At 52.1% G+C, this 13,992-nt stretch overlaps 1 protein-coding gene across 1 annotated transcript; it reads left to right on the plus strand.

Annotated features, from left to right (window-relative positions):
* The first annotated feature begins 232 nt into the window (after positions 1 to 232).
* PRELP (proline and arginine rich end leucine rich repeat protein) lies at positions 233 to 13,497 on the plus strand. Its single transcript, XM_072948425.1, has 3 exons — positions 233 to 399; positions 7,060 to 8,045; positions 10,924 to 13,497. Exons 2-3 carry the CDS (start codon positions 7,076 to 7,078, stop codon positions 11,097 to 11,099), a joined length of 1,146 nt encoding a protein of 381 aa, XP_072804526.1. The 5' UTR covers positions 233 to 399; positions 7,060 to 7,075; the 3' UTR covers positions 11,100 to 13,497.
* The last annotated feature ends 495 nt before the right edge of the window (positions 13,498 to 13,992 follow it).

A 13,992-nucleotide genomic window follows, 5' to 3' on the forward strand; every position in this document is an offset into this window, starting at 1 on the left:
GCAGCAGCAGAAGGAAATGTTATTAAAAACGGGTCTGTTAGTGGGCATGGTGTGTGGATGAAATCTTTGGGAGTTTTGGCTGCTAAATAAAGACTTTATTGTTGTCATTCCTCTTTTCCCGAGCTCCCTCCCTCCCCTCTCTCCTCCCTCCCTCCCTCCCTCCCTCCTCCCCTCCCTCCTTACGATCTGCCCGGCCCTCCCCCTAACCTAACCTCCCCACCCCAATAGGATCCGGTGGAGGGAAGCCGGGCAAACTCAAGCACGCACACACCACTGGGAGATCAGATCTTCTAGCTGGCTCTCTGCTGCCACAGCTCCACCGAAGGGTGGGGGGAAGCGGAGGGAGGCTTGTCGGAGACTAAACCCCTCTGGAACCTAGAGGAGAGGCAGGTGGTGCAGGTAAGCCCAGGCGGGGGATGAGGAGGAAGACTCCTGCCTCCAGCCAGTTTCCTCCTGCTCCGCCCATCCTAGGTTACTGATCTCATCTCGAACTTCTTCCTTCCTTCCTTCCTCCTTTCCTTCGTTCCACCAAAATTTTCTCCTTTCAAAGGAGCTCAAATTAGTCTCCCTCATTTCTTTGACACCCTCTTCCTCCCCCTTCTCTTCCTCCTTCCACACCTATGTAGCTGCTTGCTGCAAAAGTTAAACTTTCTTGGTACAGATGACTTGGCCCGCAGTTATGCTGTACACAGTTATTTCTACAGATCAGGTTCCCCTAGAAACCCAATCCTAGAACCCATTCCTCTGCACCTTTCATGTTGTGTCACACATTGTCACAGGCACACACACGTGTCACACAGAGGCTGCACTGTCACGTCACCTGCGCACACACAAATTACACACACGGGATGAAGGCATCCTGTCCATTCACCTCCATCCTGACTGCGTTTGACATGCAGAGCTAGACCACGTAGTGAATAAACACTAGCGGACACACACACGCACTGCATCTTGTCTCTCTCCCTCTCACACGCTCCTCAGCTGTGAAAAAGAAAGTGCGTCTTCCCACTGAGATGGCTGAGCCAAAAGAAAGTCATGTGTCCAGAGTCAAGGCCGAGCAGGAGGGGATGAACGGGAGCAGGCGCTGGGAGCATTTCTTGGTTCTTTAGAACTTCCTTGGGTGGGAGAGGGAAAAGTAGCTTTCCAACCTGCATAGTGTCTTCCCAGTAGCTATGGATTTTTGTGTCTCACTGGTCCAGGCCACTTGACATTTGGGAAAAAAAAAAAAGAAGAAGAAGAAGAAGGAAACCCTGTTTCTAGCTTTGGAGGTACTAATTCCTAGCTCTGCGGCAATTTATTTATTTTTTTTTTCTGCAGGCAGCTAGGAAAGATTCCTCTTTAAAATCACTTTGAAATTATCCCAAGCTGGCAAGGGGTCCCTGTGGGAGAGGGAAAAAAGAGACAGTAGTTCCTTAAGCCATCAGGAGGGGGAAACTGAAGTCAGTAACTCAGAGGGAAGGGTTTCCAAACAGGGTGGACCCCCTCCACACCCCCCCCTCAGCTCATTCCTCTTCAACCACAGAGAGCGTGCTGTCCCCAGGCAGACAGGGCATGGGCTGGATCAGGGTCCCAAATACAGCTGATCTTCACCTGGGGGTGGTAGTAGGGGGCTTACGCACCTACTGGGCCCTTTGCCCAGATCCACTGGCTGGAGACCCAGGACTCTGTCGCTGTTTTAGGACTTGAGGGTCAGCTAGGGCTTGAGAACTTGAACCAGGGGCCTGAGGGAGACCTGCACGGGGTTGAGATGGCAGTGCTAGCTGGGCAGAAGGCTGTGCGGTTTCTGGACAAGGGCTGTCTAATGGAGGAGCTCCTGAATGTCCCAGACGGGCCACCCTCTTCTGCAGAGTGGAAGCAAGCACCTGAGGGGTCAGGAAAGATCTGTGAGTGCTCCCCCTCCTTTGTCCTTACAAGCACTGGCAGCCATATCACAGGGGGAACATTCCAGAAAGCAAGTTCCCCCAAGATAGCTCAGAAGAGCTTTTGTTTCCTCTCACCTGTGGATCTGCCTGCCCTGAGTCCCCAGGGGCACCGTGCTGGGCTCCTCCCCTTGCCTTCTAGATTCTTCTGCCTCCTGCCCAATGGCTATCTGTCCTGCTGGGCTCACACGGACGATGAGCTGAGCAGCAAGGTCCACACTCCCCCTCCCCAGGGTCCAGCCCCCTTTATTGGGCCTGTGAGGGAAGCATTTGCGAGTCGGAAGGGGCAAAAAGGCAGGTGCAAAAGTTTGGTAGGAGAGTCGGGGAGTGTACAGCCCAAGTGGTAGGGTGCATGCTTGCTTAGCACATATAAGGTCCTGGGTTCACTCCCCAGTACCTCCTCTAAAAATAAATGAAACTAATAACCACTCCCTTGCCAAAAAAAATTTTAGGAGGAGAAGTCATGGATCACAAGGGGACTCCAGGGCCAGCTGAGGAAGGGAGACTCCCCGGCCAGCATCCCTCACCTGCTGCACAGAGCTCGGAGTGGGGTCAGTGAGCTGGAGGGGCAGAGCTCCCCAAATGGCTGGGGGCTGCTATGGTGTCTTTAATTAGTTGCTTCTAATTAGTCTTGTCTCTCAGGCCCTAAAGGGAAAGAAGCTGCTCCGTGTGAAGGAGCTGGGGGAAGTCCATAAGATGTACCCACCTGCAAGGACCCCTGCCTTCCGGTGGACCTCTGGCCATTCTGAAGGGAAAGAGACACTACTTCCTTTGAGATAATGTCAACCACAGCTTAACATTCACTGAGCAGCACTCACTTTTCCCACATTCACTCATTTAACCTTCAAAACAACTTGATAGGAAGGTGTTAGTGTGCCCATTTTACAGATGGGGAAGCTGGAGCTTAGTAGAGGGGAGAGATTTCCCAGGAGCACCCAGCTAAACAGCTGCAGGGTTGAGACCCAGATCTACAAACGCCGAACGCATCAGATTCGTGAAGGCTTTCTTCAGGGGGTGGAGATGCTAGGGGACGGAGGCAGAGAGAAGGACATGGTGAGGTGACAGTCTGTAAGAGGACCGAGGGCCATCTCACCCTTGTTTCTTCCCCGGGCCCCTGGAATGGAAAACTTGCTCCTCTGGACTAGTGGCCTGAAGCCAAAAAAGCTTCATTCTGTTTACACGTTGCCTTGTGCTAGACACTGGGGAGACAGATGGTCTCTCCGTGATAGTTTTACATGTATTTTTAGCACTTTTGGATCTGCAGCACATTTTAAAGTCGCTTAGCACACTTGCTTCGGAAAAAGGCTGGATGAAGAAGACAGGGATGGAGAAGATTTTGTTCCCCATTTTACAGATAAGGAAACTGAGGCTGAGAAGAGGGCCGCGTCACTTGGCGGTGGGGGCCCGGGCTGAGACCCCCGCCCCCCGTCGAGATGCACAGGATGCTCTCCCACCACGGCCCCAGTCAGGCTCGCGCCTGCACTGCTCTCATCCCCCAGGAGAGGGGACGCGCTGGGTTCACGCGCCTCCATGTCAGCCCTTTCCTTGCCGCAGGGCCACACAAGCCCTGCTTGGCGGCCTTGGAAGATTCTCGGGCTCTGAGTGGGCCTGCTTTACTCCTCTGCTAACAACTGGGTAGAGACCACCTGATCCTCCTGGCTTCCAGCTCCCTTCCAGGCTTTAGGAAGACACAGAAGGAGCAGGATGGCTTTCAGAAGCCTAAGCTTAGGGCAGAAAGCAGGGAGCAAAGAAGGGAAGGGCATGGCTCAAATGGTGGAATGCACGCTCAGCGTGCACAGGGTCCTGGGTTCAATCCCCAGTACTGCCTCCAGAAATAAAGAGATAAATCTAATTACCGCCCCCCAAATAACATAGATAAATTTTTTAAAATGGGAGCAAAGAAAGAGGGTCATCCCCATGTGCGTGGGCATGGCTCTGTAGCAGAGGCAGGGGCAGCCCTGTCCTCCATGGGAGGGGTCCCTGGCTGGGTTAAGCCACAGAGACTCAGGGGTGATCAGCTAGAGGGGAAATCTGACAAGTAGTGTAGAGTCAGGGAGACACACCCAACTTCATTCCCAGCCCGGCCCCAACCCCAGGCTCTCTCCATACAAAGCCAGTTACCCTTAAACTTGCCCTAATGACTTGGCAAACCCATACGGACCTCTGCGCAGCCCTGCCCTGAGGCTGACCATCGCATCTGAACCTCATGAGCGAAACCGGGACAGGGCTGTCTCATTTGAAAAGTCAGAACCTCTCTAGAGAATGTGTTCTTTTATAAACAAATAAATGAATAAATAAAAGCCCTGCCACGTGAAGAGATTTTATGCTCAACAGCATGCCTTCACGCACGTGATCTCCTTTGATTCTCACACAGTTGGGGAGCTGGAGTTAGAGGAGGGTCAGAGCCAGGATTCAAGCCCAGATCTCCAACACTCGGATCTGAAATTTGAATTTAAAACTCTCTTATGGGGGGAGGGTATAGCTCAGTGGTAAAGTGCATGCTTAGCATGCACAAGGTCCTGGGTTCTATCCCCAGTACCTCCAATAAAATAACTAACTAAATAAATAAACTTAACTAACTCTCCCCTCAAAAAAACAAACACAAAAAAACCCAACCTCTCTTAGAAAACATTCTTAAATGAGAAAGTGAATTTGAGGTTGGGCAAAACAATTGCTTTTCCCCCAGGAATGAGCAACTTTTGAGAGCCCACACTGGTGAGCAGGGCTGTGGGAGGTCGGTGGTGGCAGGTGGTCGTCATGTGTTCATTGACTGAGCGGTAGGCACAGCCCAGCAGAAAGCTGGGACGTGGGGAGGTGTGCTTGCAAAGGGATAAGAAATTTTAAAATCACACATGCTTATGACCCACCCTAAGGGAGCTTATGACTGGACAGAAGGTTCCGGAAGACAGACAGCTGTGACTTAGGGCTTTGTGGGAAGGACTGTGACTCCCCTGGAGTCCAGTCTGTCACAGATTCTGGTTTGGTGACTTAGGCTGCGGGGGACTGGTCAAGCTCTAGCAGGAAGGGGCAAGGCCCGATGAGAAAAGCCTTAGAAACGAACGCTATTTCCTCAAGAAAGAAGCGTGTTGCACACACACATGCACGCACACACGCACACACACAAAGTGGTTCCATCACAGGGCTCAGAGAAGGGCAGGTGAACAAACCCAGTTTCTCCACGGAGCAGGACCGGGGAGCTGCTCCCCGGGAGTCGCCCCTCGCCCTGAGAGGAGCTTGGCCAGCCCCCAGGGGTCTGGAGTGCAGACGGTCAGAGGACTAGAGGGAAGATGAGAGAAGCTCCCGAAAGGTCTGGTGCGGGAGACGGGGGACGAGGAAGGCCTGCGTTCACCGTGGACGGAGGGCGAGGGAGGCAGGCCCGCCAGGAGGAGCTGTGACTGACCTGTGACTCCGTCACCCCTGGCAAGGGGGCCAGGGGCTGCCCGGGCTCAGAGCCACCCAGAAAGGCCCCCTGCAAGGACCAGCTGCCTGAGTCACTGTGCCTCCCAGAGCGGTCTTCTGCAGGGAGCTCTGAACACACTTTCCTTGCTAACCTCAGGGCCCAGTACCTGGCGGATGCTTTTGGTGACAGAAGCAATGAAGGGACAGAGGGAACCACAGCCAGGGCTGCTCGCAAGAGATCTCTTGCTTATTGTCAGGCTTCTGGGTGGTCAGAAAATAAAGAAATGCCCAGGCGAGAAAACTCAAGGTCACCGAGATCGGATGGCTTCTAAAGATGCTTCCTTTTAGTCCCTAACGCTTTACCCACTCCTTCAAAGTCTACGTGCAATACGGCTGTGCTATTTTCAAGAAGATTTGGGGACTCGTAAGGTACTAAGTCATGGCTCACGACTTATAAGTGGCATGGAGTCAGGTAACAAGACTCAAGTTTCATTTCACAATGAATGTCTTCTCTTCTCAGTTCTTTTGGTGTATCCCCAAGACCGTTACGTCCTCAGCTGGAGATAAAGTCAGGAATCTAGCTGTAAAGTCCTTCGTGATGGGAGTCCCAGGGAAGATGGCAGTCCTGGACCCCCCTTGGAGAGGCCTGCCTGGGAAGAGACCACCTCAGAGGGAGATGGAGAAGCAACAGGCTGCAGGACAATTTCCTCCTTCCTCCTTCCTCCCTCCTCGTCTGTCTTCCTTCCTTCTTTTCTTCCTTCCTTCCCACACTCAGTATTCTCTATGGGGACTCACACACACACATGCAGAGGACAGGAGACTGCGTGTTTGCTTATGTGAATGGTTCAGGCAGAGGAGTGCTGTGTGTGTGAGAGCGTGCAGGCCGGGTGTCCAGGGCTTGTGCAAGGAAGATGTGGGGAGACGCCCTCTGCCCCTCCGAGGCTGAGCAGGGTTGACTGCAGCACCTTCCTTCCTTCCCACGCTCTCCACGAGCCCACGGAGCCCTGGGGTTTTGTCCCAGGTCTGCTGCTAAACAGCTTCCTGGCCTTGGCAGGTCCCTTCTTCCCTCCAGTACTCAATTTTTTATAAATAGTCGAGTCTGGATTTGACTGGTGAATTTCAAAACATTTTTAGCAAAGCAACTTTTTTTTTTTCAACTGAATGCTTTGGCTAAACTTCAATATATAAAACAGATTCAAAAACACAGGTTGCTTAGGCTGGCATGGGAGTGGATTGGGGGTGCCCATGAACATCCCCTCGGCCTTCCTCCCTCAGGGGGACTCCACAGAAATGAGGGCACAGTTTGCAAACCACTGAGTTACGGGATCTCTAAGGACACTTCTAGATGTAACATCTCACATACGGCTCACATGTCCTAGCATCCCCCCATCAGGGCTTTCACATGCTGCAAATAGGGAAACGGGGGACTAGGGATCTGAGGGTCTTTTCCAGGAAACCCCAGGACTCCTGATTCACAGCCCAGTGGGCTTTCTGCCAGGATGGCTCACACTCTCCAGGGCAGGCTTAGCACCTTCAGGGGCTAGGCCCCTGGGCAAGGGATCCAGACCCTCAAGCCCTCATTACTTTCTCACCTGCTGGATGCAGGCAGACAAGGAGATGCTTCCGGAGGCCCCTCCCACAGCTCCCCTGGAGCCCATCCTGGCCAACTCTAGCTGTAAGGACATGTCCTCTCATTACTGAGGCCTGGCAGGCTGATGACTGCCTGTGTTCCTCCCCGCAGGTGCATCATCTGGATCATGAGGTCATCCTTCTACTGGCTCCTCCCACTTCTCCTCATCTTGGCCTCAGAGGCCCAAGGCCAGGCAACAAGACGACCAAGACCCAGACCAAGGCCCCGGCCCAGACCCCGACTCAGGCCCACACCCAGCTTTCCTCAGCCCGATGAGCCATCAGAGCCTACAGACCTGCCTCCTCCCCTCCCACCAGGCCCTCCGTCTGTCTTTCCTGACTGTCCCCGGGAATGCTACTGCCCCTCTGATTTCCCATCTGCCCTCTACTGTGACAGCCGCAACCTTCGAAAGGTCCCGGTCATCCCATCCCGCATCCATTACCTCTACCTGCAGAACAACTTCATAACTGAGCTCCCACTGGAGTCCTTCAGGAATGCCTCCGGCCTGAGGTGGATCAACCTGGACAACAACCGAATTCGCAAGATAGACCAGAAGGTGCTGGAGAAACTGCCCAGCCTGGTGTTCCTCTACATGGAGAAGAACCAGCTTGAAGAGGTGCCCTCCGCCCTGCCCCGGAACCTGGAGCAGCTGAGGCTGAGCCAGAACCAGATCTCCAGAATCCCACCCGGCGTCTTCAGCAAGCTGGAGAACCTGCTGCTCCTGGACCTCCAGCACAACAAGCTGAGTGACGGCGTCTTCAAGCCCGACACCTTCCAGGGCCTCAAGAACCTCATGCAGCTCAATCTGGCCAACAACATCTTGAGAAAGATGCCACCCAAGGTCCCCACGGCCATTCACCAGCTCTACCTGGACAGCAACAGGATCGAGACCATCCCCAGTGGGTACTTCAAGGGCTTCCCCAACCTGGCCTTCATTCGCCTTAACTACAACAAGCTCTCAGACAGGGGACTCCCCAAGAACTCCTTCAACCTCTCCAACCTGCTCGTGCTCCACCTGTCACACAACAAGATCAGCAACGTGCCTGCCATCAACAACAGGCTGGAGCATCTGTACCTCAACAACAACAGCATAGAGAGTGAGTGGGGGCGGGGCTGGGGCCGGCGGGGCGGGGCCGGCGGGGCGGGGCCGGCGGGGCGGGGCCGGCGGGGCGGGGCCGGCGGGGCGGGGCTGGGGCCAGCGGGGCGGGGCTGGGGCCAGCGGGGCGGGGCTGGGGTGGGCGTGTTCCCAGGGAGGGAGGTTGGAGAGTCTTCCCGCCTCTACACGTTCGTTCGCAGGGACCTGGTGGGAGTTGCAAAAAGCACCCAACTTGGCCCTGGTCTTCAAGTCTTGGTCTTACCACTTACTATCTGTGTGACTGTGAAAGGATACTCGACCTCCCTGGGAAGTTTCCTCACCTATAAAATGAGCATGGCAGTAACACCCTCCATCACAAAGTCGACATGAGATTTAACAGTTAAATTTGGAGAAAGTGCACAGAATACCATACTTGGAGGGTAAATAGCTTTTCTTCCTCCACCCCTTCTCATCAGCCCAGCTTCTTTGCCCTCCAGATCTATAGGTAGGGTAGACATGGAATACAGTCCTGGACATTCTCCTAAAAGCAGAATGGTGACATTTAAATGCCCACTCTGGAAAAAAACAAACAAATAAACAAAAAACAAGGTTAGTATAGCTAATTTTTATAAGCATATTTTTCATTTTACTTAAATACATTTTAAGATTGCAAACTAAATTATTTAATATCATTTAAAGACATTTTTATATCTCCTTAATCTGTAGTAATTCTCTCTATAACAATAAATAATAAGTGAAATTTAAAACCAAAAAAAAAAAAAAAGCCCACTCTGGGGACAGGCCCAGGACATTTCTGTCCCCTGCAGAAGCTGGCAGCTGTAAGAGGAAGTTTCTTCCCAAGCCTGAGCCTAGGTTTTAAAGAGTCTGTAAAAAGCATACACAGAGCTGTATACTCAGGGCATACAACTGGTTAAAAACGTGGCAGCCAGAAGAACATGTCCGAATGGGGATGCTTTCCAAGTCTACCTGGAAAGCTGCAAGACTTCAGTCATATAGGACAGTACGTTTAAGGCAGGATTGCCTAAGCTTTACAGGGTCCTGGGCTTGGGGTAAAAATTTTAGGCCAGAGAAGAGGCTGGAAGTCACAATTTTGCTTCAATCAAAAATGTGAACTCTGAATAGAGCATCAAACATTTATAAGTTTATAACTTATAACAAAGTTTATAAACAAGAGAGAGAATGTTGTCTGACCCCTGGACAAAATCAGGCTACATCCACACAAGGAATGCAGCAGCTGTAGGGATGAAGGAGACCCCGGGAAAGAGGGGCACTCCGAAAATCATGCTGAAATCCCCAGTTTGCAGCCAAAGGACGAGAGGGAGCGTTTTGCATTTCTATAGTCTTGAAGAACATGGACAGAACAGTCTTGTTCACTCATCTGCAGTAATTACACAAAGTAGGGGAAGGCTTTTTAAAATCTTGCAAGAAACAAATTCAGGAAGAGGGGAAAGTGTCTGATTGTCCCCTGCAGGTCGTAAACTGATGGAGCAGATTACCTCTAGGAGGCTGTAGAAGCCAAAATTACAGATGGAAAAGATAACTTGATTAATAAATGTCTACAGATCTCGCCCAGATTGTAGAATAGGATGCAGGGGGTGCGATCCAGCCTCCTGAGGTGGAAGACAGAAAGCTCACACCCACTCTCACCGTTTCACAGACCTGGGAGCTGAGCACCAGGGGGGGAAATGATGGTCCAAAGTCCCAAAGACCATAGGAAGAAAATCTGGCAGTGTCAGGGCTCTTCCTGCTTCTCCCATGTTAAAAAGAGAAGAAAGGGGAGTGAGGGAAGACGAGGAAGAGGAAGAAGATGAAGGAAAACGGCACACCGACAACAATCCACAGATGACAGGAGAAGCAAGGCTTAGGGAGAACGAAGAGCATCACTTAGAAGGTGACGTACCTCGTATCCTCTAGTAAGAGGAGAAGGTGCAAACGGAAACTCATTTTCCATTTGAAAGCCCACCAAAATTCGTCCATAACTCACCTTTCCAGCTTACTTTCCCCAGAATCAGTAATCACTGGAGATTCAGTAGGTTCATCACATTCTAGGGCCCCATGCCCTTCCCAGGCCCCCTTTTCTCTTCCTGTCATCCATCTTTCATTCAGTTAATGTAACCATCTTCTGTCCATGCTCATGCCTCACATCCTGTTCACAGGAAAAGCTCCAGAGTCATCCTCCCAGCCACCTGTTGGCTTCAGATCTTGCTTCACTCACCCATTGTTCCTCCATGCTGTAGCTAGATTCATCTTTATACTGTATAAAGCTGATCAGAGGACCCTTCCAGATTTAATATCCAGGATGCTACACCCTACCGTTATTTATCCTACTACCTCTCTCATAACAGCAGTCCTGCCCAATGCCGTTCCTCAGGCTGGAAACCAAAGCCCCCAACCCTGGTGAAATTTTGGAAAGCCTACCGTAATTGCTGGCCACGACTCACCTTCCCAGCTTACTCTCCCTAGTACATCACATTGTATTATTTACTATTCCCAGACTCTGCCATGAGCTTTTTGGCCTCCACAGCCTCATTCATGTAGGTTACACCATCAGAACACTATCCCCAGGTGCTAATCCTGTCTTTGAAGGTTCAGCTCCAAGTTGACTTCCTCCATGACTCCCCGGAGTGAATTTCCAACAACAATTGTTGGTCCTTTCCAACTTAATTCATTTTACAAATGAGTAATTAGAGCCAGGAGGCTGGGGTTGACTCATTCGTGGTCATATGTTCCCAAAGTCAGCCAGTTCCAGAAAGGAGAACTCCAGAGCCGTCATCCTCAGTTGTCCACCCTCTTCTCCTTCCTCGTCTTTGCCTCCAGCCCTGTCTGTCCTGATGCCCTGCCCATCTCTCCTGCTGACTTCTTCCCTTCTTTCTCCATAGAAATCAATGGGACCCAGATTTGCCCCAATGATGTAGTCGCCTTCCACGACTTCTCCTCAGATCTGGAGAACGTGCCACACCTCCGCTACCTGCGGCTGGATGGGAACTACCTGAAGCCGCCCATCCCGCTGGACCTCATGATGTGCTTCCGCCTGCTGCAGTCCGTGGTCATCTAGGCCTCACTCCACCCCTGGAGCGCCTCCGACCGCACTGGAGTGCGGTGGTCCAGGCGCCTGTGCCCATCATCTTTTCTCTGTCTCCTCTTCTTGCTCCCAGCTTTGCCTTTCTTATCGCATCTTCCTGAGGCAGGGACAAGAAGCTGCAGCTTCTAGAGCAAGACTCCTAAAGGCTTGATTTGGTCCACCCAGCTCAAAGACACCCCCTGCACACCCAGATTTCTGGCCCCACAAGCACAGATGTGTGTCTAAAGATTTCATATTCTCTTCTCTCTCCTCTTCCCCTCACCACTCCTGGGTAAGTCTGGGCCATGGACTGACATCTGGATCTTGGTCCTGGTTAAAGCAAACAGAAGACGGTCAGGGGCAGCCTGGAGGTGAGGTTTGGAAAGTCCTGCTGGAAACCCCTCATCGTGGGCAACTCTGGCCCCAAAAGGCCGAGCGACCCGGGTCCCCTTGGCCAAGGATTCCACCTCCCAAAACTGCCGCTCCACCGCCCTGTTCACTGGCTCCAGACGTCTCACCGGCTCTCTGCCAGCCTGTGTTCTCCAGAAGAAAGTGCAAGGGAACAGCCGAGGGAGGGTGGAGGGTCAGGGATTTGCACAAGGGCCTGCATCCGGCTTTCTCTTCACAGGAACGAGATGGGGCCCTTCTCAGCACCCAGACTCCTGGATGGGCCTCTCTATTCCAAGAGTAAGAGCAGGGAGGAACAGTCAAGAAGAAGGATGACTCAAAAACCTAGGAATCAGCCAGTGGGAGAGGGGTGGGAGTCAGGGCCGCAGGGTGGACCCTGGTGAGTGCAGCCATCTTTCAGCATCCTTGGCCACTCTGGACAGGAGCCCTGATGCCCTGGGGAACACAATGTCCACAGTGGAGGGTACAGAGCCACCAACCTCGCCCCACCATCTGTTCTCTATCAGTGGGGATGGCCCAATCCTTTCCACTCCCGGGGAAGCAGCTCCCACGCAAGGGGCGGAGCACCTGGAAATCTCCCAGAAGCCTCTGCCTCTCATGCAGATCAGCTTCTCCTTCTAAGACAGACACAGCAGTGACACCTGGTGGTCGGTGCAGGTCACAGCTGGCTCCTGTCTTGCTCCACATCTCTCACTGGTGTGATTTTCCAACGTCAAGGAGTTGGCCTCGGGTTCCAACTTGAGACCCATGGGCCATGGACATGGTCTCTATCTCCTCTGGGGTCTAAATGGGACAAAGATACGGGGGCCTCAAGGTGGGGGGGCCCTGATTACCATCATGGATGAGCGCAGGTGGGGAACCTGCAGGAACCCAGGTGAGGATACAGTTTGTTCCCATCTGCTGTCTGACCTTGCGGGTCCCTTCTGCTCTCGGCTTCCAGATCTGTCAACGATGGAGGTGGATGAGGCCCCTCCAAGGACGCTCCAGCTTTCCTGCTCCTGTATGCAGCTCCACCCTTTAGACCATGCTCTGATGCAGGATTATTCCCTTCCCTTGCAATAATTTATTCCCTGTATGGGCGGTCCTTCCCTCTAAGTTCCCACGCTCCCCACTGGCCTGGGTGAGCACTGTGACAGCCCCCAGGTGGAACCTGGGTCCGGCAGGGCTGACTCACCTCCGCTGTCCCCTTCACTTCCTCTCGGAGATGCTGCCCCTCTACAGAGCCTTGAGTGTATGATGGTGGGGGTGGGGGTGGGGAATGTTCTAGAAATGAGTAGGATACAGGGCCCACTCTCAAGTTAGGTTGAGAAAAAGTTCAGAGGTTCTTAAATTGGATTAAGCTGGGTCCCCGCTTCAAGAAATTCCTGTTATACTATTTTCCACCTCTCTCTTTTGCTAATTTACAGAACAGGGGGCCCGTTTCATCACAGCCTCCTTCCCCCATGCTCCCATACAACTGCTTCATTCCTTCTAGCGCAGCTGGTTTCTCCAAGGCTCCTGCTTAAAGTCAATATAGTATTGTGGCTGGAAGCAACCTGGTGCGATGGCCTGGATAAGCCCCCTTTCCCACAAGCTCCATGGGCTCCCCGGGGCGGAGGAGTCATTCCCCTGCTCCTGCAAACCTGAACAGTTTTCTTTCAGCAACGCAATCATCCTCATCCCACTGCCCCGCCAGAATATGTCTGTCTCCTCCATTGCTCTCTGCAGCTGTAAACCAGAGGAAGCTACATTGGCTGTACAGCATCGCCACCCTCACCACACACAAAATGTGCTGGTTTCCCTTGGATTTAAGGAGGCCCCCTCCTCCATACACAAATTCATTCCTTCAGTGCTGTTGGCATTTGCATATACAGGTGTGCAAGTAAGTGCATATGTGTACTCTGTACATATATCTATTCATTCTTACAGACCACGTTAACTTTGTGGAACAACTTTACATTCCAACACGCTTCACAGCAGAGGAAATAAAGTAATATGAAAAATACCCAACTTGAACTTGACAATGTGAACAAGTCGAGAATAGTACCTTATAGCCATCTGGCCGCCCCTCTCCCCCAGCATTCCACCATTTACTTGCTCTGAGAAGATGGGTGGAGAAAGGACCTTATTCTTAGGAAACTTTAGAAAATGACTTCAGACTTTTCTTGGTGAATTTCCCCAAAACTCACAACCGTCATGAAACATCTTCCCTAAAATCTGACAAGAAATCTGACAGCTACATTTGAAGCCAAAGCCTCAGGTTCTTTCAACCCACAGAGACCAAATTGTTGAGGGTCTCCCAGATTCTCAGGACTGAGCCAGATACAGAAACACACAAAAACAGACAGCGTTCCTGACCAGAAAAAGCTTACAGACTAATTGAGGATGTGTAGGGTGAGACACACAAAACCGTGGCAGATGTTAAGGGTGGAGAACAAAGGACAAGCCACCCCATCTGGAGTGGTCTACAGGTCACACAGATGTCCACAGAAGGGCAAGA

This window comes from Vicugna pacos, chromosome 23 (genome assembly GCF_048564905.1).
Source record: "Vicugna pacos chromosome 23, VicPac4, whole genome shotgun sequence".
In the NCBI taxonomy this organism is placed as follows: Eukaryota; Metazoa; Chordata; class Mammalia; order Artiodactyla; family Camelidae; genus Vicugna; species Vicugna pacos.

What these genes read in the sequence shown, in the direction of transcription:
- PRELP (XM_072948425.1), top strand. Translation starts at nt 7,076, where the DNA reads ATGAGGTCATCCTTCTACTGGCTCCTCCCACTTCTCCTCATCTTGGCC. An exon ending in CAACAACAACAGCATAGAGA is followed by an intron (nt 8,046 to 10,923) that starts GTGAGTGGGGGC and finishes CTTTCTCCATAG; the next exon opens with AAATCAATGGGACCCAGATT.